General features: G+C 43.6%; 2 protein-coding genes across 2 annotated transcripts; one reads left to right on the top strand and one right to left on the bottom strand.

Annotated features, from left to right (window-relative positions):
* Positions 1-1863: 1863 nt before the first annotated feature.
* On the bottom strand, positions 1864-20763 carry Adal (adenosine deaminase like). The gene is made up of 11 exons (XM_059261230.1): positions 20316-20763; positions 18989-19157; positions 18646-18776; positions 18103-18163; positions 13531-13618; positions 10824-10905; positions 7999-8125; positions 7123-7203; positions 5649-5787; positions 3374-3474; positions 1864-2867 (listed from the first exon to the last, which is right to left on the bottom strand). Exons 2-11 carry the CDS (start codon positions 19049-19051, stop codon positions 2673-2675), a joined length of 1068 nt encoding a protein of 355 aa, XP_059117213.1. The 5' UTR covers positions 19052-19157; positions 20316-20763; the 3' UTR covers positions 1864-2672.
* On the top strand, positions 20553-23194 carry Lcmt2 (leucine carboxyl methyltransferase 2). The gene has a single exon (XM_059261229.1). The coding sequence runs from the start codon at positions 20577-20579 to the stop codon at positions 22635-22637; it is 2061 nt and encodes a 686-aa protein (XP_059117212.1). The 5' UTR covers positions 20553-20576; the 3' UTR covers positions 22638-23194.
* Positions 23195-24898: the final 1704 nt, after the last annotated feature.

Genomic DNA, 24898 nt, shown 5'->3' with positions numbered 1-24898 from the left:
CCTTAAATGTAACCTACCCAAATAGAACGCAAGAATGTTGGCTATGTCTGGTTTCCCAACCTCCCTACTACGAGGGGATAGCAACCCAGAGTAATTATACTAACACTCACAGTCCCCCTCCGAGCCAATGTCTAGGGACAGCCCAACATAAGCTCACAATCTCAGAGGTGTCAGGACAAGGACTATGTCTAGGGAGCGTCCCCCGCACCCACCAACACCTGTGTAACTGCACCCTATCCATAAGCGCTGTCCCTGGTTATGTCACCGGCCCTAATGGTACCTATTGGGCATGTAATACTGGGCTCACCCCCTGCGTTTCAGCCTCAGCCCTCAATGCTACCTCTGATTTTTGTGTGCTCATCGAGTTGTATCTAAAGATTGTTTACCATACACCAGAGGAGATTTACCCACACTTTGAGATGAGACCCTATCGGTATAAGAGAGAGCCGGCGTCTCTCACTCTGGCCCTATTATTGGGGGGGCTGACTATGGGAGGAATAGCAGCCGGGGTAGGGACAGGCACCACCGCCCTAATGGAAACCCAACAATTCAGACAGCTCCAAGCGGCCATGAATCAGGACATTCGGGACCTAGAGGAATCAGTAAGCGCCTTAGAAAAATCCCTGACCTCCCTCTCTGAAGTAGTGCTCCAGAACAGAAGGGGACTCGACATTCTATTCTTACAGGAGGGAGGGTTGTGTGCCGCCCTTAAAGAGGAATGTTGCTTCTATGCGGATCATACTGGGGTGGTAAGAGATAGCATGGCTAAGTTGAGAAAACGATTAGAAGAGACAAAAATTCTTTGAAGAGCAACAGGGATGGTTTGAAGGATGGTTCAGAAGGTCCCCCTGGCTCACCACCCTCATTTCCACCCTTCTGGGACCCCTTCTGATTCTATTACTCCTCCTGACGTTTGGGCCCTGTATCCTAAGTAGACTTGTCCAATTTATCAGGGAACGCGTCTCTATTGTTCAGACTTTGGTATTAACCCAGCAATACCAAAGGCTCAACCAGATGGAACTCAAGTCACGTCACCAATCTTCCCCATGAATGGAGGATTCCATTCCTGAGATAAGAAAATGGGGGAATGAAAGACCCCCAGCCTCCCCGCCTAACATAGCTTAGCTCAGCTGTTTTTGAATAAAGCCTGAGAGGTACTGAGGAGTTCAGTTAACGGACATGGAATAAACAGAACATTTGTGGTTAGCCACCTGGCCCCAGAGCGAGGAACTAAAAGGTCAGAAAAACACCCTGTACCCTAGACAAAAGCTAGGCGTGGCGAGTTCGGGGAGAAACCACGAACTGTCCTGGGTTTGAACCTGGCCTCATTTGAATCATCCAATCAAAACCCTGTAACCAGGCTTCTTGCTTCTGTACCCGAGCTTCGGCTGCCCGACCCTATAAAAACCCTCTGCTCCAGCCCATGGGCGCGCCAGTCCCTTGAGCTTCTTGAGAGACTGTGTCGCCCCAGGTACCCGTGTTCCCGAATAAAGCCTCTTGCTGTTTGCATCTGATTCGTGGTCTCGGTGTGATCCTTGGGCGAGGGTCTCTCCTGAGGGAAGACTGCCTTCAGGGGGTCTTTCAATCCTAGAAAGTTGAGGCAGAAACTGGAGCTGAAGCAATGGAGGAATGCTGCCTACTGGCTTGCTCATGTGGTTCGATCAATTTCTTTTCTTATTCCACCCAGAACCACCTTCTGCCTGGGTGGCATCACCTTCTGTGGGATGGGCCCACAACTGATAAAGCACTGATTAGGCCAATCTGGTGGGAGCATTTTCTCAGTTTAGGGTCCTTCTTCCCAAATGACTCTAGCTTGTGTCAAGTTGAAAAAGCTAACCAGGACATTTGCTACCTGTTAAGTCATCTTCTTACCTCGCAGAGCCAATCTTAGTTGTCCTTGTCTTGGGCTAAAGTGGCCATGGTATATATGTGTTTATGTAAGCCTATGCCTGTGGGCATGAGGTCATAGGAGATCTAAGAACCCTAGAAGCCACAATGCTACCATTCCTAGAACGATCTTTGAAGTGAGCCCTGGCAGCTTCCACAAAGAAAGCTAAATAGAAGCTGATTTGAAAACTGAAGCTCCAGCCTACGTCTTTCTCACTTCGAGCCAGCAATTCTTTCCTTTTCTTAAACTGAAGAAATTACTTCAATCCCTTTATATATTTCTAAAGATATTATGAGATGGGCAGGCAGAGTCTAGCTTTGTCACTGCAGTCACCTGACAACTAGGCACCCACACAAGTGGTTTTGGTGTGCAATGTGGCCTGGCATCGACAGTCCTGGGAAATAACACTTGTAAGGGTTAAAGGAAGCGGAGGGAGTCTGATTAACGAAACACCGAGGTCTTCCCGAAGACAAACAGCTTCAACTTCTCAGGTTTATGATCATGACCTGAGAGGGAGCGCTAACTGAAAAAGTCACTAGTGGAAAGAGGGATCTGGCTAACGGCCCTCCGGTCCTCCAGCAGCAGCATGTAGATGGAGCGGGCCAGGCCTCGGTGCTCTTAGTCTGAGGTATTACAAGCACTTACCATACGTAAGGTGCTGGTGTCATGACCCCACATATACCTGGTGCTGAGCTTCAAGGAAGTAGTGGACAGTCCACTGAGTGGGACGTGGCAGGAGAGACGGATACAGCATATAATCGAAAGTAGTTCACCTCTTCCCAGCTTAAAAGTGTAGCACTCTGGGCTTCAGGTGATTCCACCTCTTTCTCAGTTCAGATCTGGTGTTGTCAGAAGCGAAGATGTAGCTGATGGATTCATAAGACAGATCCCACACCTGAGATGGGGTCAAATTAAATGTTTCTGCTGCCAGTCGATATTCTTGAGAAAGGTATGTCGCAAAAACACCCTTATCATCGGTCTGCCAATATAAACAAGAACAGTTCAAAATGAAGAAGTGCTTTGTAAAAATTAACTTTTTTTGTTCAGAATTTATTTTCCCATGCTTCTTTCAATAGTCTAAAAGGGAATGTATACATGCATATCAGTGACAAACTTGTTTATACTTAAAAAAAAAAAAAAAAAAAAAAAAAGACCAGAGTACTTTAACCCTGGCTTGCATATTACAAGCACATAAAGAGCTTTTAGAGCATATCCATGGCCAGGACTCATCCCAGATCAAATGAAGCAGGCCCTGTTGCATGCATACTGGGCACCAGCACTTGTTTTAAAGCTTCCCCAGATACTGCCTTTCTGCTTCTCAGAACCAAGCCAGTTCTCACCTGAGCCCTCTGCAGCTTCCCCTCCCCCTCCTCTCTAGCTCCGTTACTGGGGCATTTCCTTTAGGAACTCGAGCAAGTCAGCAAGATAATAAACCTATGACTTAGTGTAGCAACTAAAAAGGAGCAGGAATAGAATACTTCTTACACAGATCACAGAAGGATGAGCAATGCTGTACCAGAATCCAAAATGATGCTGGTCATAAGAGGGAACTGTCTGGCTTTTGATGTTTGAGGTCAAACAAAGTTCTAGATGAAAGGGGAAAAAATCCTTCTATTAGAAGCAAGTAAGTGAACTCATTCAGTGAGCACCAGGCAGACTCACAAGAAAACTTTCTAAACTGCTAATTTAAGCAGTTTAATTATTCCACAAAACGCACTGTTGATCATGTGTAATGGGAAACTGTAGTTCCCATCTGGGGTGTAGCTCAGCAGAAGAGTGCCTGTCCTGCATGTGCAAGGCTCTGCACTGCTTCCACCACTACAACAAACACACAAACTGCAGTTCGGAGAATGTACTTGTACAGAGATACCTGTTATCACTGTGATAGTGGCTGTCCCGGGCAAGGAGTTAATGCTTTCTTCACAGTGATGGCTTCCCTTGCTTCACCAAGACGACTTGAGAAAGACCACAGGCCCGGAGTATAATCAGCCTGCCACACTCCTTCACAAAGCTTCACATCCATCCTTGTTGTTTTAACACAAGGCTCTCTATGGAGCCCTGGCTGGCCTGGAACTTACTGGCTAGCCTTGATCCACCTTCCTCTGCCTCTGCAGTGCTGGGATTAAAAGTGTGTGTTATCATGCCTGGCCTCATACCGATTTGGGGGGATGTATTTGTTGTCTTCTGATGAGTTTAGGAAGGAAGCTGTCTACTGTCTTTACTGCTCTACTCTCAGCAAATGGTGTAACGACTACAACAAACGTCACTTCATAAGCACAGTCACAGTCAAGTGTGCAATGTCAATCAGTATGTAGAAATTGGTTTACACTTTCCCTAATTTTTAAACATGTTTTTTAATTTTTATTTTATGAGTATGTCTATGTGCTACTTGTACACTGTTGTGGAATGTTATTTTAAGATGTGTTACATTCATTTATGCTGTGGATTACTTGTTTCAATGATGCAAAGATGTGTTGTATCCTTTTATGTTGCATTTGTTTAACTCTGTAAAGCTGTGTTACTTTGCCTAATAAGGAGCTAATAAGGTCTAATAAGGAGCTAAACAGTCAATAGCTGGGCAGGAGAAAGGACAGGAGGGGCTGGCAGGAAGAGAGAATGAATAGGAGGAGAAATCTAGAAAAAAGAGCAAGGAGGAGGAGCCAGAAGAGGAGGAGAGGAGGATGCTGGGGGCCAGCCACGGGGCCAGCCACAGAGTAAGCAGCCAAGACATACAGAATAAGAAAGGTAAAAAGCCCAGAGGCAAAACATAATTAATTTAAGTTAGAAAAGCTGGCGAGAAACAAGCCAAGCTGAAGTCAGGCATTCATAAGTAAGAATAAGTCTCCATTTATTTATTTGGGAGCTGGGTGGCAGGCCCCCAAAGAGTAAAACAAAACAAAACAAACAAAAAACAACTACAGTATGCCTAGTGTCTGAGGAGGGAGGCCAGAAGACAGTGTCAGATCCGCTGGAACTGAAGTTAGACACAGTTGTGAGCGCCCATGTGAGTTCTGGGTATTGAACCCTGGTCCTCTGAAAGAACACCCATTGCTCTTAACTGCTGAGCAATCTCTCTAGCCCCAATTTCCCTAATTTTTGAGACAGGTTTCCCTGAGTAATCTAGGCTAGTCTCAAACTAGTAATCCTCCTGCCTCAGACTCCCACATGGTAGGAATATAGGCCTGTGCCACCAGCTGTAATTCTTAATTTTTAAGTAAATGTTACACATTTCTATAACATTAATTTTAATTTTTTTACATTTATTTAGAGAGGAACAGAGAAAGAAAGAGAGAGAAAGGAGAGAGAGAATCAGAGGACCCTGTGAGTCACCCAGATAGAACTCAGGTCATCATGGGTGGCAGTATCCATCTCTACCTGGGAACCATCTCATTGGACCCATGTGTTAATTTTATTATGGTCATCTTCAAAACTCTAAATGACCTTTATTCCTTAAACAAACAAAACAACAACAACAACAAAAGATTGAGTTCCCAGCACTGGGGACTGTAGCAGTCAGTAAGGATGAACACAGCCAGAGTAATAGACAGACAGAGAGAGCCCTGCCATCATGAAACTCATTTTCTAATAGAAGTTAAACCTTTCAGCACTTAAATGAGACCCAGAAAGCATACATACCATATGTCTTAGTTGGTAAATCTCTGAATTTTAGAACAATACTTTTCCATATAAATCTTGCAATCTGGGGCCTGGAGGAAGAAGGGCAAGAGGGTTGTCTGGGCGACATGAAATTAAGTCTTACCCAGAGGTATCTGGTGTTGCCTCACAAAATCCACCTGATCCAGGGATCCTCCCTCGCAGGAGTTGAGGAATGTTCCATGCCCGATTCTGTCAGGAAGCAGATCCAACAGCATTTGTGTTTCTTTTTTCTTATTTGGAACCTTCAGAAAAGTAAAAGGAGAGGATCAATGGCCTCTACCAGTAACTGAGGTATTTTATTCTGCCCTCTGAGTAGTGAATGCCAACATTTTTAGGAAACAATTACTTAAACCTTCTCAAACCTCCTCAGCTTTATCAATCCTTTATGGCATAATAATAATCTCACGAAGTATGAACATAGAGAAGTAAATGCTAAGCCGGGTAGTGATGGCGCATACCTTTAATCCCAGCACTTGGGAGGCAGAGGCAGGTGGATCTCCGTGAGTTCAAGGCCAGCCTGGTCCTCAGAGTGAGTTCCAGGATAGCCAGGGCTATTACACAGAGAAACCCTGTCTTGAAAAACCAAAAAAATAAAGAAGTAGTAGTAAAAGCCAGCCAAGTGGTGATGGCACACCCCTTTAATCCCAGCACTTGGGAGGCAGAGGCAGGAAGATCTCTGTGAGTTCAAGTCCAGCCTGGTGTACAGAGTGAGTTCCAGGACAGCCCCTTAATTCTATATGTGTGTGTGTGTGTGTGTGTGTGTGTGTGTGTGTGTGTACATGTGTTCACATATATTAGAAAAAAAGTACAGAAGTAAATACACCAAATGTAATGCTGCCTCTTGGCAGGATTTTACACTCTTTTCCTTTGGTGCTATACTTGAAATTTCTTCAGGTATATAAAACTTTTAGCCAAAAACATAAAAACACTGTTCGCAATCTGAGGTGGTGGGGGTAAGGGTGAAAATCTAACTTCATCAGACTCCAAGGCCACACATTCCCCGCCCCATGTGCTCACATTTATTTTGACAAGGCTATCTATGAACATACTACAACCAGGAAAATGTCCAGCTATGCTCTTTTTCTCCTACATAGACTAGAAGGCAAATGACCAAAATATTTTTAAGTGAACTATTTTATATTCAATGCAGCAAATAAGAAATTAAGATACCTAGCAAGTTCTGACCCTAAGCACAGGCCAGAAAAATTGGTCACAATGTAATGGGAACCATAAAACCTTAAAAACAGTAACATTAAATCAAATCATGCCTTAATGTTTCAATTAACACTTAAAAATACTTCTAACTCTGCCTTCTAAAATGTTCTAAACAGCATGGTGACATAGGCCTACAACCCCTAGCACTTGAGGTGGGGGCAGAAGAATCAGAAGTTCAAGGACATCCTCAGCTACAAAGTGAATTCCAGGCCAGTCTGGGTTACATGAGACCCTGTCTCAAAAAAACAAAAAACAAACAAAAACAAAGAAAAACAAAAAAACTATTTCTACTAGTTATTTACAAACAATTTTATTTTTTAAATTATAATCTGCCCTCTCTACTCTATGACAATATTATTTACCTCTGCAAGATGCAATGCCAACTTCAGACCTGCTTTTTTAGCTTCTAGAAGAGGTTCCAAGAAGTCTTTTGCTTGTCCTATCTTGAAGATAAAACGAGGGTACATGAGAATACTGAGCAAACTGAGGGATCTGGTGTTCTGCCCCAGGAGGGATAAAATGATGGCAGATTGGTTTCATTTGAACCTCTTGCTTATAGAGAGCCTATAATGTGCTGGACCCTTTAGGGACTACACCATGGAAAGGCTATCCCTGACCTTGAATCTTAAGTCCAGTACCAGTGAGCTCAGGTCAACAAGCAAGTTGGGTGTGATGGGTCAGAATTTTTATTTCACATAGATGTTTAGTATTATGGAGAACTCATTTGATTTAGGAAGCTTTCATGATTAAAAACAACAACACACACAAGCACATAAGCAAGAGTGCGCACACACACCAAACCTCACAAAAGTAGACAAAAATCAGAGGACTACCCACAAAGAATCATTTGGCCCCAAATATCAAGACTTGTTTGAATCTTTCACTCAGGAAGCTCATGCAACCTTTCTTTCTAGGAGGTTTCTAGGGTATAATTATACTTTTAACACCCTTATCTATTCATGATACATAATGGAATTAACTTCTGGGTACAAAGACTGTTACTACTTATTTGCTCTCTTTAGAAGAATGGACAGAGTGGTCATATCTAATAATATCTATAATTTATTTTTACAGTATTTCTAAAGAATCCTTAAGAAATGCTATGCTATATATTCTGTTGATCTAGGGCAAAACAGGGTATCATTAGGTGTGTGCTGGAGCCTAATGTATGATGCTCCAAACTAATGCTCACCCCACTGACTGATTCTGCCACTAGGAGATAAAATATAGTAACTTACAGTAGGGTCTCCACTGAGGTCAAGGCCAAGAACTGTATCCTCAGTAGAGAGGAAGAACTCTTTGGCAAGTTTAACAGTCTCCTTGGCTACTGTCAGGCCACCTCTTCTGTCAACTGCCATCAAATACCTTTAATATAAGAAAAACACAGTTGCCGGGCGGTGGTGGCGCACGCCTTTAATCCCAGCACTCGGGAGGCAGAGCCAGGTGGATCTCTGTGAGTTCGAGGCCAGCCTGGGCTACCAAGTGAGTTCCAGGACAGGCGCAAAACTACACAGAGAAACCCTGCCTTGAAAAACCGGAAAAACAAAACAAAACAAAACAAAAAAACAAAAACAAAAAAAAAAAAAAGAAAAACACAGTTGATACTACCCTGGCAGGAAGATATTATAATCAAGAAAATCACAGTTGAAGGCAGGCATGGGTATATATGGACCTATAATCCAAGTATCTGGAAGGATGAGGCAGGAAGATCGTCCTGAGCTATCAAGTGAGTTTAAGGCCAGCCTGGAATGCATGAGACCTATCTCAGAAAAACCAACCAAACCAAAAAACCTCCACCAATTTAAAATCAACTAACTCCAGAAAGGGCTACTTATAATCATATATCTTTTCCTTATGAACTTAGCTGCTTCATTGAGGCTACTTAGTACAAAGCCACCAGAAGAGTAAAGAGCAACTCAGAACCACAGAATTATCTGAGATGGGTAGAGTTAGAGGCCAGCCTGGGCCACATTAGACCATGTCTAGACCCTGTCTTCAACAAAATGAAAAAAAAAACAACCACCAAAAATCCACTTGGAAAAACTATGATGCATATAAAAAGGACTGAATTTTGCTAGAAAAAGGTGGCTGGCTACTTGGAGTATAGCTTACTCTGAAAGGCAGTGAGTCTAAACATGATACTGCACTTTGCTACACAGAATGTGCCAGGAACGTCTAACCGTCTAAACAGTGTCAGTAGCCAGTCTGTTCAAACTTCCAATCATCTCACCTTTTTGTTTACATCTTAGGATATTCTGTTTTTTGTTTTTAGTTTGATTCAGAATCTAAATGAAGTCTGCAGTTTTTGTTAGTCACTGTATCTCTCATCTTTATCTTTTTTTATTTTTTATTTATTTTTTCCCCCTTTGGAGCTGAGGGCCGAACCCAGGGCCTTGTGCTTGCTAGGCAGGCGCTCTACCACTAAGCTAAATCCCCAACCCCTTGATCTTTTTTTAAAGTGTATTTTGTGTACGGGTATGTGCGCGATCATTTGTAAGGGTTCCAAGTACAGACAGGGTTTTAGTGAATATGTGAAAAACCAGAGGACAATCGGGTGTGGGTCCTCAAGCACCTTCACCTTTTGTCTGAGACAGAGTCTCCCATTGGCCTGGAACTTCCTCATGCAGGCCAAGCTAGCTGGCCTGTGAACTTCCAGATCTGCCTGTCTTCACCTCCTACCTCACCATCTCTAGGATTACAGCATGAACACCCGGCTTTTTATGGGGGTTCTAGGGATTTGAACTCATGTCCTCACACTATCAGCTGAGCCATCTCCCAACCTCCTAAGTCTCTTTTCATCTATTCCTACTCATTTCTCTCCCATTCTCATTTCTAGCCTACCTCTTTTCTTGCAATGTATTTGTTGTTTGTCCTACAAAGCTTCCCACAGTTCTGTTGACTGCATCCCCATGTTAACATGTCCTCCTGTATTTTCTATAAACTGATTAACTGGATCTAGTTTAGATGCTTAATTAGATCAGATTTAATTTTTTGACAAGAATAAATAGGTGATGAAGCCAGGCATCATGCATGGCACATGACCATAAACCCAGCACTTGGGAGAGAAAGGCAGTAGGATCAGGAGTTCAAGCACCTTCACCTTTCGTCTGAGACAGTATCCCGTTGGCCTGGAACTTCCTCATGCAGGCCAAGCTAGCTGGCCTGGGAACTTCCAGGTATCTGCCTATCTTCACCTCCTACCTCCTTGCTTGTCTGTATCGCAAGTTCCAGGCCAGTCTGGGCTACCTGACTCTATCTCAAAAGCTGGCTTTGTTCAAAGTTGAAGATGTAGTGGTGAATCAATGTCAAGGACTCTGGCCTCTCTGAACTTACACTCTAGTCAAAGGGCGTGTACACTTCATGACAATACAAACTAATGCCACAGAGGAACATGAGTGAGGAGGGGATTTGAGGCCAGAAACATGTTAGACAGACTGGCCTCTCTGAAGAAATAATAGTCAAATTGAGACCTGAATAATGAGAATGTAGATGTGTAAGGACATGATGGAAGGCATATGTGCCAGTAAGTGTAAGGCACTGACATAGATAGTCTTAGGCTACAAGAGAGAGAGCAAGGAGCCAGATCCTGTGGGACTATGTGGGTAGTTACAAGAGGTCCACTTCGCCAGGCGGTGGTGGTGCACGCCTTTAATCTCAGCACTTGGGAGGCAGAGCCAGGCAGATCTCTGTGAGTTCGAGGCCAGCCTGGGCTACAGAGTGAGTTCCAGGACAGGCTCCAAAGCTACACAGAGAAACCCTATCTCAAAAAAACAAAAAACAAAAAACAACAACAACAACAAAAAGGAGGTCCACTTCACCTTAACAGCAATGAGAAGCCATACTCAACTTGAGCAAAAATATTAGAATTTCACTACCAGATGACCAAATTCAGAACTGTATTCTCATCTTATGCAACAAGGTTCTTGATTCTATTTTTTTTCTATTGTAGGTAAAAATCAGATAACAGTTGATTTTTTAAAAAATCCATCACCTTTATGAGACAGTAAAACATCACATTCTGCTTTTTAAAAGGGTAACTATTATTAATGCACCATCCTCTTACCTAACATCAATATCTAAGTTTTCTTGTTTGCACTGTTTTATGCCTTCAAGAATGGATTCCACGTAAATCTTCTTCGTCATTCCTGGAAAGAGCACAGAGGAACATATGTAAAAACAGTATCACCTAGTTCATCCTGCAAACAGCAACACTTTATGCTACACTAGGGCCTGGTTAAAGGTGAATTAAGCGTGGCCTTTAGGGAAACCTTTTGTTTTTTTAAATATTTTATCTTGTGTGTGTGTACATATGCACATGTGTGTGAGTACCCAAAGAGGCCAGAAGAGGGCGTCAGATCTCCTGGAGCTGGAGTTACAGATTGTGGTGAGCCACCTGATGTGGGTGCTGAGTACCAAACTGGTCCTCTGAAAGAGCAGAAGGGCTCTTATATGCTAAGCCATCTCTCTGGCCCCAAGGGGAAACATTTAAGTATAGTATTCTTTGTCTGTCTATGGACCTGGAGACTGAACCTAAGACATCATGTTTGCTAGGCAGATGCTCTCCCACTGAGTCACATTCTTTTTTTTTTTTTTTTTTTTTTTTTGGTTTTTCGAGTCAGGGTTTCTCTGTGTAGCTTTGCGCCTTTCCTGGAACTCGCTTGGTAGCCCAGGCTGGCCTCGAACTCACAGAGATCTGCCTGCCTCTGCCTCCCAAGTGCTAAGATTAAAGGCGTGCGCCACCACCGCCCGGCCTGAGTCACATTCTTATTCCTAAACGATGTGGCCCAAGCCAGCCTCAAACTCATAATCCTCCAGTTTCTACCTCACCTCTACTATTATCTGCTATCACAACAGACCATTTCAGTTAATGACTGGACTTTAGTAAAACTGAAAAGACAAAGTTTAAAAAGTGAAAAAAATCAAAACCAACTTTAGGAATAATAAGTGCTTTTTAAAAATGTTCATAAACAAACATAAAAGTAATAAAAGACAGAAAATAGAAAACAGACCAAAATGACAATCAATACAAACCCAACTGAAAATTAGTCTTTGTCCTCTGACTTCCACATGTGTGCTATGGCATGTTCCTCATACAAAAATAATAATTTTTTAACTTAGAAAAAGTTATTAAGAGCTAGTCATGGTGATACTACCTTAATCTTGGCATCTGGGGGGTTGAGGAAGGAAGATCTGAAGTTTTAGGCCAGCCTGGTCTACAAAGACCTTGTTTCAAAATACCAAATACATAAATAAAAAGATTTTTCTCCCGTAGCAGGATGTTTTTCTTCTATTCTAGGGAAAAACCCTAAAACTCGAAACCCAAGTTCCTTCCCCTCAACCCTGCTCAGGTTGGGCCTCTCACACACAGCCTCAGAGACATCATCCAAGTTTAGAGTGCTCAAGTCTTCCCCTGGGGTGCCTTCCTTGTAAGACTGTTCCAAAAAAGTCTCTAAAATTGCCTTTTACTTGTCATAAATGCTTTTTTTATGGAAACTTTCATTATAATAAAAAAATGATGAATAAAAAGTAACCACAATCCCATTACCAATATTTACTATTGTGTACACATGCATATGTTTAGCAGATGAAATGCCACTAGCTTTATATTTTCAGTAATTTAACAATGCATTGGGTAATTCCACCTGAAGTGTCTTTGCAACAGAACCCTCTCTCTTTTTTTTTTTTTTTTTTTGAGATAGGGTTTTACTATGTTGCTCTGGCTGGCCTGGAACTCCTTATATAGACTGGGCTGGCCTCAAACTCAAAGAGATCTGCCTGCCTCCACCTCCCCAGTGCTGGGATTAAAGGTGTATACCACCACATCTGGCTGCAAATATTTTCTTAGTTTAATTTATTCATGTTTTATGTGTGTATTTTCCCACACATGCATGCACATGCCACACTGTATAACTTGAAACGGATTCTACAGTTTAAAACTGTGAGATAAGAATCTCCTTTTCCCATTTCAACATTTACTTTAATAGTTCCAAATAGTTCTTAACTGGCTACACATGTTTTGGTGTAAGATAACCTAGGTCTCTTCAGGTCAAGAGGGATTCAATGATAATATATAGTATCTCCTGATTACAAAACAAAACAACCACCTCCCCTGTCCCTGAGATTCTGGCCATGTAGCCAAGGGCAGGCAGAAACTCACTATTCTCTTACTTCTGCCTTCAGAAGGTTACAGGTGTGAGGCACTATGCCTGGCCTGATCCAGCTCGTATGGAAGGTTCAGTGAAATTCCTGCATACCATATCCACCTCAACTCTTTCCCCAGAGGCTTAACACTTTACAACTTGCTCCTAACCTAATACTAACAGTCTCTAAGGAGTCACTGAATATCTGATATTTCAGTGACTGCCATAAAATAGTATTCTATAGCCACTTAGTGACATTATTTCACAAGTACAGGAACAAGAACAACCTTTACTGAAGACAAGATTAGAAGATTAGAAGATTAAGAAATGCTACTTCCCCATCTTTATCAAAGAGTGCCCAAGTGGGTTTTCTACTTTTGATTTAAGAATAAATTACGAATAATGAGCATCACTGTGGCTCAGGAGGAGATCACTCGCCTACAATGTGTGAGTCCTGGTCCTGAAACTCAGCATCATCACATATATTTTTTAAAAGCCATTTCAAGCATCACTAATGTGCACTCTAAGAACTTTTGTTGTTGCTGAGTAATGGAAGCAAACATGAACGCTGTGTGACCAGAGCACATGGCAACAGGACAGTACATTCCCTGAGAAGTAATTAAACTCTACCGGTAGCGTCGTCTCCTCTGGGGGTGCTCCTCAGCTCCAGGTACTTGACACCATCGTCTGCAAACTCCTTAATGACATCCTTTGTGACCTGACAATAAAGACAACGCACACATGTTGACAGTGCTGGAGGAAGGTTTCCAACGGAAGGGCCGAGTGCTACAGTTTTACTTCATTGGTTAAATTTGACTGGCAAAGGATGCAGGAAATCTCCTGGGCAGTAGGGATAGCCTGCTTTGTCCGTACCTAACGGAGACCACGCCAGCTCGGCAACAGTTCCCAGGACCCCATTCCCACGTGAAAACCAAGTCTGCATACTAGCCATTCTTTCTCTTCTTTTTTTGATTTCTGAGACAGGTAGTCTAGGTGAGCCTTGAACTCACCTGATTCTCCTGCCTCTGCCTGCCTAGTGGCAATCCTGACTTTCTCTCCCTTCTTGAAAGCATCCCTTGACTTCCTAGTGTTTATAATAGCAGATAAAAGAGAAATGAGCCAAAGCCAATGGAGCCACCCAGTGTTTGCATGGTGCTGGGAAATGTACAGACAGAAGTAAACAGCTCTACTGATGTGACAATTAGACATTATCTGTGTGGTAGCTAAGGTCGTGGTTTAAGGTTCTTATGCAAGTTATGTAGGAACGCCCTGTATTTTTCACCAAATTCTAGTAGGCCAATTTTTTCTCTGAGGCATTTGGGAAAATCACCCCTAGGCAAAGAAAGTGTGCGATAAATAAAGTAAAACTATTTAATACTGTACAAACCTAACAACCTAAAAATTGCTGAAGGCATATTTTTCTTTTCTGCCATCAATCCTAAGAAATACCAAATTTAGATGGGAGGAGAAAGACCAGATTGGAGATCCCACAAGTCTGCCCTACTTGGCCCTTCAGTTGTTAAGCTAATCTTAATCTTCTTTGACTGTGCACATGAACCTGCAAGGACAGTGTCGTAACAAAGGAACAAGGGCTGGCTGGCTCTGCAGACAATACCTAACAGATAGTAAGTACTTAGTGAATTTCTAGCAATACAATGTCGGCACCCACGTTTTTTGGCCTCATGAAAGCAAAAAAGGATTTTTTTATTTTTTGTTTTTCAAGACAGGATTTCTCTGTGTAGCCCTGGCTATCATGGAACTTTTTCTGCCTCTGCCTCCTAAGTGCTAGGTTAAAGATATGTGCCACCACTGCCCTGTCTGGAAAGGAATTATTAATAGAATGGATAGTTCATATTCACAAGACAGGCTAGAAAATCAGACAGAGACTGCACTGCTCAAGGCAACACGACAGCAATTCAAACTCATGTCATCATAGACAACACAAGATAACACTGCTGCCCCTTCACCTTCCAGCACTGTTGGCACTGGATGCTCTGGGGACGACTGCCAAGAACACCACCCTGTTGCCACTGCCGTAACAAAGCGCAGCCTCATCTCTGCAGGCTGAGACACCTGGATCTCACCATGACCCAGAACTACAACCAGGAAGGGCCAACCTACCCTCTTCCCCTGAGACCAAGAGAGAAACCAGATGCCGAGAGCAGCCGTGTTAGGGGCCTGGCTCTCTCATCTATTCCAGTTCTTGCTCCAGACAGAACACAGTCCAACCAGTTAACTTCCTTAACAGGAATGTGTATCAGCTCTGGAAGAGGCACTATTCTGTCACTCTGTATGTGTGACTTTAAGTAAGCTACATTTCATTTTTCTCTTTTTGTTTGTTTTGTTTGTTTATTTGTTTTTTGTTTTTTTGTTTTGTTTTGCTTTTGGTGAAGGGTGCTGGGAAGTAAGCACAGGGCACTAAGCGAGCGGTGTACCAGTGAGCTGCAATCCCAGGCCACTTTTAATCTCTTTTCTGAGACAAGGTCTCTCTACAAAGCTCTACAAAGTTCTGTGCTGGAACTCACTCTGTAGACCAGGCTGGCCTCAAACTCACAGAGATCCACCTGCCTCTGCCACTCAAATGCTACACCTAAAGGCTCAGGCCACCATGCCTGGCCCTTGTAGAACCTGACTCTTTTACAGGTGATCTCGACTAGAGTTTAAGTGAGTCCCATGTCTTAGTCAGGGTTTCTATTGCTGTGATAAAACACCATGACTAAGAGCAACTTGGGGAGCTGACAACTCTCAAGTCACACTCCATCACCGAGAGAAGTCAGCGCAGGCACCGGAGGCAGGAGGAAACTGAATTAGAAGCCACAAAGGAGTGCTGCCTAATGGCTTGCTTCTCATGGCTCGCTCAGCAGGGGTAGACTGCCCAGAGTGCTGAGCCCTGCCATATGAATCACTAATCAAAAAATGCCCAATAGACCAACAGACCTGCCTACAGACCAATCTTATGGAGGCATTTTATCAACTAAGATTCCCTCTTTTAGCCAGGCGTGGTGATGCATACCTTTAATTCCAGACCTTGGGAGGCAGAAGCAGGCAGATCTCTGTGAGTTCGAGGCCAGCCTGGTCTACAAAGTGAGCTCCAGGACTGCCAGAGCTGTTACACAAAAAAACCCTGTCTCAAAAAGAAAGAAAGAAAAAAAAAAAAAAAGAATCCCTCTTTCCAGGTCTGTCTACATGGCTACTTCACCATCGTCACTTTTAGACGCTTGTGCCAGCAGCACTAAACCAAATGCAGAAAATCGTCCTGTCTCATCGAAGAGCTTCCCACCAACTTTCCTTCTGAGACAAAAACAGCATTACTCTACCAATGGTGCATTAAGCTCATCATCTGCCCTGCATGATCCACTAATAAAGTAAGACTGGAGCCGCTGCAGTAGACACCGCTAACAGTGTCCTCTGGTATCTGCTGAGCAGCTAATGAGATGGCATCCTTTTAGATGCTTATAAAGCCCTCTGCATGTCCCCAACAGAGAGCTTACCGCACTACATAAATCCATCTACTGGCAGGACTATTTCTCCAATCTCCCACAAAACCCCCAGAAGTAGGGATTGTATCTGTATCTCTTTAGATCACCCAAGTATATATACTTGGTATAGTGCCTGGAACACAGAGGGTACACAGTCAACTTTTGCTGAACCAAATTATTAAAGTTAATTCTTCTCTAAAAGGGAATCAATACAATTAGCATGCTTATTCCAAAGAGGAAGAAACTGACTAGTTTAAAGGTTAATTCTCCAGAACCTAGATTGTATTTTTTTATTTGCCTTTTCATTTTCTTTTCTTTCTCTTTTTCTTTTTTTTTTTTTTTTTTCCTTTTTTGCATGCAGATGTGGTAGAGATTTCAAACCCAGGGTCTCTTTCATTCTAGGCAAGCCCTCTACCACTGAACTACTCACCTATCCATTTTTTTCCTTTTATTTTCTGTATCTGTCTTTCCTTCCTTCCTTCCTTTCCTGAGCATGCCTGTGTGTGAGACAGAGGTAGGCAGGGAGTGTTAGTCTTGCTATGCAGTCCAGGCTTGAATGAGCTGTATTATAAGCACATGTCATGTTTTCCTTAATGACCTGGGCATTGTGGTAAACACCTGTAATCCCAGCACTTGAAAGGTGAAGACAGGAAGACTAGGAGTGTAAGTTCAGCCTCAACTACAGAGACCAGTCTGGGCTATATGGGAAAAAACAAAAACAAAAAACAACGAGAGGAATGAATAATAACATAATGCCCATCTGAGGTCAAGTATTTCTTTTTTGAAGGTATATTTTTATTTAATGTGTACAAATGTTTTTCCTGCTTGTATGTCTGTTCACCATGTGTGTGCAGTGCCACAGAGGCCAGAAGAGGATGTCAGATTCCCTGGAACTGAAGTTATAGTGGGTTGTGAGCCACAATGTAGGTGCTGGGAATCAAATCTGGGTCCTCCGGAAGAGCAGCCAGTGCTCTTCACCACTGAGCCATCTCTCCAGCCCCAAGTATTTCTTGTGACATGTCATATATGAAATAGGATCAGGCTTTCCTGTCTACATTATTCCCTATCCAATAGAAGATGGTGATCTTGGTTCTTTCCTCACTAATTCCTTTTTCCCTTCCACTCCCTCCCTCATTTCTTTAACAATAACAGACTTTACCTTAGCTCTTAGGTAGATGTCTTACACTGATTTTTTTTTTTTAAGATTTATTTATTATGTATACAGTGTTCTGCCTACATGCATGCTTGCAGGCCAGAAGAGGGCACCAGATCTCATTACAGATGGTTGTGAGCCACCATGTGGTTGCTGGGAATTGAACTCAGGACCTCTGGAAGAACAGCCAGTGCTCTTAACTGCTGAGCCATTTCTCCAACCCCCCTTACACTGATTTTTTATTATTTATTTATTTATTTGTTTTTTCAAGACAGGGTTTCTCTGTTTTAGTCCTTGCTGTTCTGGAACTCACTTTGTAGACCAGGCTGGCCTCGAACTCAGAGATCAGTCTGCCTCTGCCTCCTGAGTTCTGGGATTAAAGGCATGTGCCACCACCACCACCCATCTTACAGTGATTTCTAAAAGAACTGTCATTACAAAAAATTTAAAAATTAATGGAAAAGAAACTGAGAGGGAAAAAATAAAACATTTTCATCAGAACCCTAATGAAAGCAATGAGACGTGCACTGCTTCCAAATTCTCCGTTCTAAAACTCCTTCCATGTCTCACCATTAGAATGTCCTCGGCACTAGTAGTAAGCTGGTGAATAACTTGGAACATCTGGAAACATCTACAAATGAACAAAACGTTTTAATATACTTCAGTCTGCAAAAACTCATTACCCAAGAAAAACTCCCTAAGTGGAATTAATTAGTAAACTTTAGGTTAATAGTAAGTATATATTTAGATTTACAAAGAACTATAGGATAGATTCTTTTCAAAAATTACATTGATCTAGAAAGCCAATTTAATAGCTAGAAAGAAGATATTATTTATGTATATTTTAAAGTATGAAATAATAATTCCCATTCTCTAATCCTCCAGCAACAGCAAATAGGGAAAAATCCAAGAAGCAACTCAGTAGAGTATAATTTAACAAACAATATAAATCAATACAAATACTGTCAGTAGTCTAACAGTTGGGAAAATGCTATATGGTTGGTTATATTTTTCCATGCCAGATGTCTCTTATTTAAGTATTAAAATCTGATTCTTATATATTACAATCTCAAAATACTGACAGACAAAAAATTCCCACTTCCCCAAACTCACTCTTCTAAAGTCCTTTTCTTTCCCTTGTCAATCATGGTCATGTGATCATGAACTTTAAGATGTGGCTTCTTGGCTATTAATTTCTTCATGGTATTGGAACTAATGGAGCCATTCAAGTGGGCATGAAGCTCCTAAAACAAGAGAATATAATCGGTAAAAAGGTACCAAATATTTACTAGATTCCTAGTCCCACACCAGGCTCTGATGTTTGTAGTTTGTACTAGGCAAGCTACTTGAGTTAGCTATACCCTTCTACAATTTCTACCCATAAAATTTACTTTTCCTTTGTGGAAAAAAAATATAAAAGTCATTATGCAACAAAAATTCTGCAGTTCATTCTTACCACTTTTGGCAATTCCACATAAAAGTCTGTCTTCCACGGCTGCTGTCCTTCTGCCTCCATCATTCTAGGAGGAGGCAAAGATTTCTCTTCACTCTTACTCTTGGCTTGGGCAATACAACTTACTCAAGTCAGAATTTCTGAGGTCCTGGGCTTTCTTCAGATTGCTTTACTTAACACATATAAGAAAAAATATTCATGCTAGTAAGAGGTGTATTACAATTCAGAGTTAGTCAAAGGTCAGGATCTCACTTCTTATCTGTTTGTATGTTCCTTTAACTTTTCTATGGATAATGTCAGGTTAACATGCACATGTAGTACGTTTGCTTTCACAAGAAAACACTATTTTACCTTCATGCTGCACCAACACCTTCCTTAAATGGGCTGGGGCTGTGCTGGACCTGATTTTGGGCCCAGATCCTGTCTCTGGATGGAGGCTTGAAGTTACTGTCTGCTCTCCTCTGGGTAGACTAGATGCCTCCAGTCTTGTGCTCACCGAGTCATTCTGCTCCAGAAACTGCTCCCCTAAGATCACTAATCAGCTCCTGAACACCAAAACTTGACATTTTCAATCTGCTGGACTCCAAAACTCCTACTTAGTTGTTATCATCCTAATTTCCTTTCCTAATTCAGCCAGACACAAAATTAATAAATTATAACGTTTTCTATTTACCTCTGGGAGTGCTTTCTTACTTATAACTCCTAGGCACCCAATGTAGTACTTCATTCTAAACTCCAACTTGAGTTGCTCTCTTTAAAAAGGGGGTGGGGGAACTCAACATGCCACCGGGAATAATTACATCTCTTTCACACTGTTTTCAGCAGACATTCTCAACACCACATAAGAATCACAGAATTTTGGAAGTGGAGGAGAGTGTCATTTTATAGTTGAAGAGAGGGTGAACACTTTACTCACTGTAGACCTAGCACAGAACTGTAAATACATAGCATGTATGGGTGCAGGGGGCTAAACTGCCAGTAATTATCTGTAAAGGTCTCTTTCTTCACTTTCCATCTGGCCTAATTTAAGATTTAAATGAGTTCTCCCTCGCAACGAGAACTGATAAAGGAGAAACTGTTAGGTTTTTTTTTTTTTTTTTTTTTTTTGGTTTGGTTTTTCGAAACAGGTTTTCTTTGCGTAGCCCCGGCTGTCCTAGAACTTGCTCTGTAGACCAGGCTGGCCTCAAACTCACAAAGATTCGCCTCCCTCTACCTCCCGACTGCTAGGATTAAAGGCGTGTGCCACCACCGCCGGGAAAGAAACCATCTACTTTTGTCTGCTAAAGAGCCGCGGTGCTGGTCCTTTGCAGGTCGTCAGCCCACAACTCACCTAAAAATGTTCTGAAATACCTACACAATTTTTTTCCCTTCACGCCGAAAAATCTGCAGAAAAGTGGTAAGTTGAGCTCCCCACACTCTAGCTGTCACCTAAGCAAAGTATTCGCGGGAAAACGTGATATGGGGGGGGGGGGGGAGTCAAAAGGTCTCTCGCGGTTTTTGGCAGAGCGCGCTCTGCTCGGAAGTGACGCACACTGGCACCCGGAAGCGGATAAGCACCAACCCGGTGAGTATTGCAGAGCGTCTTCGGGTCATGGGCCCGCGAAGCCGCGAGCGCCGGGCGGGAACGGTCCAGAGCACCAACGACAGCAGCGCCCTCAGCAAGCGATCGCTGGCCGCACACGGATACGTGCGCGACGCCTTCGCGGCGCTGCTGGCCCCGGGACCTGTGCGGCGCACGCCGCTCATCCACCGCGGCTATTACGTGCGCGCGCGCGCCGTGCGTCACTGCGTGCGCGCCTTCCTCCAGCGTACCGGCGCGCTCCCGGCCCCGACCCGGGCACAGATCCTGTCTTTGGGTTCAGGCTCCGACTCGCTGTACTTTCGCCTGAAAGCTGCGGGCCTCCTGGCCCGGGCTGCCGTCTGGGAGGTGGACTTCCCGGACGTGTCTCGGCGCAAGGCGGAGAGGATCAGGGAGACCCCGGAGCTGTGCTCGCTGACCGGCCCTTTCCAGATCGGGGACTCAGCGTCCGCTCTGTGCTTCGAGAGCTCGGATTACCGCATCCTGGGCGCGGACCTGCGTGAGCTCCGGCGATTAGGCGAGGCCCTGGACGGCGCGGGCCTGGACGCCACCTCACCCACGCTGCTCCTGGCCGAGGCGGTGCTGACCTACCTGGAGCCGGCCGGGGCCGCGGCCCTCATCGCCTGGGCCGCCCAGCGTTTCCCCGACGCCCTTTTCGTAATCTATGAGCAGATGAAGCCGCGAGACGCCTTCGGGCGAGTCATGCTGCAGCACTTTGAGCGGCTGCGCTCTCCCCTGCACGGCCTGGAGCTCTTCCCCGACGTGGAGGCCCAGGTGCGGCGCTTCCTTCAAGCTGGCTGGACTGCCTGCAGCGCCCTGGACCTGAACGAGTTCTATCGCCGCCATCTCCCCGCAGACGAGCGTCGGCGAGTCGAGACGCTCGAGCCCTTTGATGAGTTTGAGGAGTGGCATCTGAAGTGTGCCCACTATTTCATCCTAGCAGCATCTAGGGGAGACACTCTGTCGGAAACTCCGGTGTTTCCGCCCTCAGAGACATCTTTTCGGATAGATCCTGCTTCGCCTTCGGGTTTTTTTTCTGCCAGAGTAGTCACTAGTGACCACCAGCACTCAAGCCTGAAGAGATACGGCCACACCTCTGTGCTCTTGAGCCCTGGCATCATTTTCAGTGCAGGAGGCTTTGGAGAACAAGAGGGGCGACACTGCCGAGTGAGCACGTTTCACTTGCTCTCGAGATCCTGTGACTCTGAATGGAAAGGCAGCCAAATAAGTTCTTTGGGGACTGAAGGCCAGTGGGATGGACGCCTTTATCACACCATGACAAGGCTTTCAGATACTCAGGTTCTGGTTCTCGGAGGGAGATTGTCCCCATTAAGTCCAGCTTCTGGGGCTCTCCAACTTGATTTATACAGAGGTGAGGATAATTGCCCCGAGAGGCAGAATGTAACAGTAACAAAGGCTGCCTTGGAAGAAGGTCCCATGTTGTCCTGTTGGCGGCATTCAACAACGGAAGTATACTATCAGAATCAAAGATATTTGTTTGTGTATGGTGGCCGAAGTGCGGTGGAACCTGTACTAAGTGACTGTCATTTCCTACACGTAGAGACAATGGCTTGGGTCAGAATCCCAGTAGAAGGGGCAGCCCCAGAAGGTCGGCATTCCCACAGTGCCTGCAGTTGGCAAGGAGGAGCACTAATCGCCGGAGGTCTAGGGGCTTCTGAGGAACCATTGAGCTCTGTACTCTTTCTCAGACCAAAGTCCTCTGGATTCCTCTGGGAATCCATCGATATACAGCCCCCCATTACCCCAAGGTACTCTCACACCGCTCATGTATTTAATGGAAAGCTGCTTCTGGTTGGAGGGGTCTGGATTCATTCCTCCTCAGTTCCTGGAGTGACTGTTATCAATTTGACTACGGGGTTGAGCTCTGAGTATCAGCTTGACACAACATCTGTGCCATGGCCATTAATGTTGCACAACCACAGCAGCACCCTCCTTCCTGAAGAGCAGCAGATCCTTCTTACTGGAGGTGGAGGGAACTGCTTTTCCTTCGGGACTTACTTCAACCCCCACACAGTGGCATTAGATCTGTCTTCCTTAAGTACAGGGCAATAAAGACTGGACTCTTGACATATTCAGGACCTAAGAATGAATTCGGTTGTAGATATTGCCACCCCCAACACACACCTCTTTTACCACATTATTGAGTGTAGAACTTGAAAACTCATTAAAATAAATACCAACAATGAGATGGTAGGAAAATAAAACAGTTAAAGGAGTGTCCGTACATCCTAGAGACCTCAGCATCATGTGTCCATTTTATTGGGTTTCTACCAATTTTCAAATCTTAGCCATTTATTAAGGCACAACAACCTTTAGCCTAAGTAAAAAATTTCCCAAACTGGGTCTGAGACCTAGATTATATTTGGGAAAAAGTTTCACACAGATCTTTAGTAGGAATACAAAACTGAATATAGATGAGGAACACAGTTTTGACGTGTTTCTTTGTGTGTAAAATCTGAAATGAACACTGCAGTTTGAAGACTTATGCTTTTAGTTTGAACACAGGGCTGGCTTTAACAATGAGAAAAAATACAACTTGAAAATTGTGCTTTTGATCACTTTTTTTTGCTAATGTTTTGTGTTAATAAACCAGACATTTCATGCCTTAATTAATTTGTAACTGGTATAATGATGTTTGTTCCAGATCTTAACTCTGCCTCTCACTGTCAGCCATCACTGTTGTGAGCCACACAGCTTAGCTTTATAGGCAGCATCAGTCAGCTCTCTTCTAGAGTTCACAGGTCAGAAGTACTTACTATCAGGAGGGGAAGCAGGAAGTGAGCCACAGTAGTTGTGGCTCTTCCTCTGCCCGCTGCAGGTTGGCATGGTGCTTTCTGTCACAGCCATAGCTGCTCTCATGCTACCTGTGCAGTAACTAATTAGGTAGAGCACTAATACTGCTTTGCTTCAGGTTTTCGGAACTGTTCCTTTTCCTTAACCTCTTCAGACCTAGGAGTTGTGCTGGTTCCTTGTTAAAGCTGAGCTGCATTACCCAATGTAGTGTATTACTTTTCTTCCTTTAGCTGTGAAGAAACACGGTGGGCAAGGCAACTTACAGAAGGAAGGGTTTATTTGGGTGTTTTTGGTTCCAGAGATAAGAGTACATCCTGGTGTGGTGGCTGAGAATGCACATCCATTACCATAAGCACAGAGAGCAACCTACAAAGAGGGAGAGGCCTTAAGGTCTCAAAGCAAACACCCTCACCCTCACCCCACCCCGCTTCCGCCCCACCCATTCACACCTCATGCCATAGTCCTTTAGCAGAGACACACCTCCCAAACAGTACCACCACCTGGGGACCAAGTGTTCAAATGCATGAGCTTCTTCAAACTACCACAAGTAGCAATTAGCAACTTGTGACAATTTAAAAACATGAAATATTGGGATTGTAGTGTACCTTATAATCTACAGTCATTAAACTCCCCTCAGTTATCCCTTAAATGATGGGTCAATCTGTTTCTAGAGTTTTGGATAAATTAATGGCATTTCTTAAAATTTGAGACAATCTGTCATGCATGTTGTATATAACATGAGCTTCATAACTAGGAGGTAGTGGCTACATAGAGCTGTTGGGTTAGTGTGATCCTGGATATGATAGTGTCTTGAGATTCTGTAAGTGTCCAGCTGATTATTATTAACCACTAATCTTAGTGAACTATGTGACATGGAGTCCCTTTACTCTAAATGTTTTTTGTTGACTTTGCACATAACATGGATGTAAAGGGTAGTTAGTATAAAGACTGAGTAGGGTTGTAATTTAACATAAACTTGATGCCAAACTAACAGGAGACTTTATAATGGACCTTTCTGTAAAGTCATTGGTTATGGGTAGGCATGAATCTTGGAATACAGGCAGCATCTGGCAAGACTCTCGGTGGGCCACGTGCTAGGTGATCGACAGCAGTATGACTGGTGTGTTTCCCATTGGTAAGTTTAGCACAGCCTACCTCCAGCTTTCAGGAGCAAGTCAACGGAGACTGTTACGAAATTAGTGTTCTCGCCTGTGTAGCAGATAGTACCAGAGCCCTGACTACAAACCCATTTCGTTCGGCTAGTGTCATCAATCATTATAATTTCATTGCTGTGCGTATAAAAAGGTACAGGGAGGTCATCAAGGGAATGTCGGTGTGCGTCAGAACCAAATCAGTGTAGCAGAGGGCCTATTCTGAACACCGCCAGGCAGCTCATTATGGATAATTGGGCTTGGGCTTGTTCCTTCAAGAGAACTAAGCTGTGTTTTCTGGAAGTAATTATAAGATTTAGCATGTCTTCCAACTTCAACCCTATTTTTGCAACACGCTTAGTTAAATTA

This window comes from Peromyscus eremicus, chromosome 4 (genome assembly GCF_949786415.1).
Source record: "Peromyscus eremicus chromosome 4, PerEre_H2_v1, whole genome shotgun sequence".
Taxonomy (NCBI): Eukaryota; Metazoa; Chordata; class Mammalia; order Rodentia; family Cricetidae; genus Peromyscus; species Peromyscus eremicus.
The sequence above is the reverse complement of the archived record's forward strand: the minus strand, read 5'-3'. Positions and strand labels throughout refer to the sequence as shown.

Coding starts and splice junctions, on each gene's coding strand:
- Adal (XM_059261230.1), bottom strand. CDS start 19,051: ATGATGGAGGCAGAAGGACAGCAGCCGTGGAAGACAGACTTTTATGTG. Junction 10,906..13,530: donor CAGAGGAGACGACGCTACCG/GTAGAGTTTAAT, acceptor TGCTCTTTCCAG/GAATGACGAAGAAGATTTAC. Junction 8,126..10,823: donor AACTTAGATATTGATGTTAG/GTAAGAGGATGG, acceptor CTTATATTAAAG/GTATTTGATGGCAGTTGACA.
- Lcmt2 (XM_059261229.1), top strand. CDS start 20,577: ATGGGCCCGCGAAGCCGCGAGCGCCGGGCGGGAACGGTCCAGAGCACC.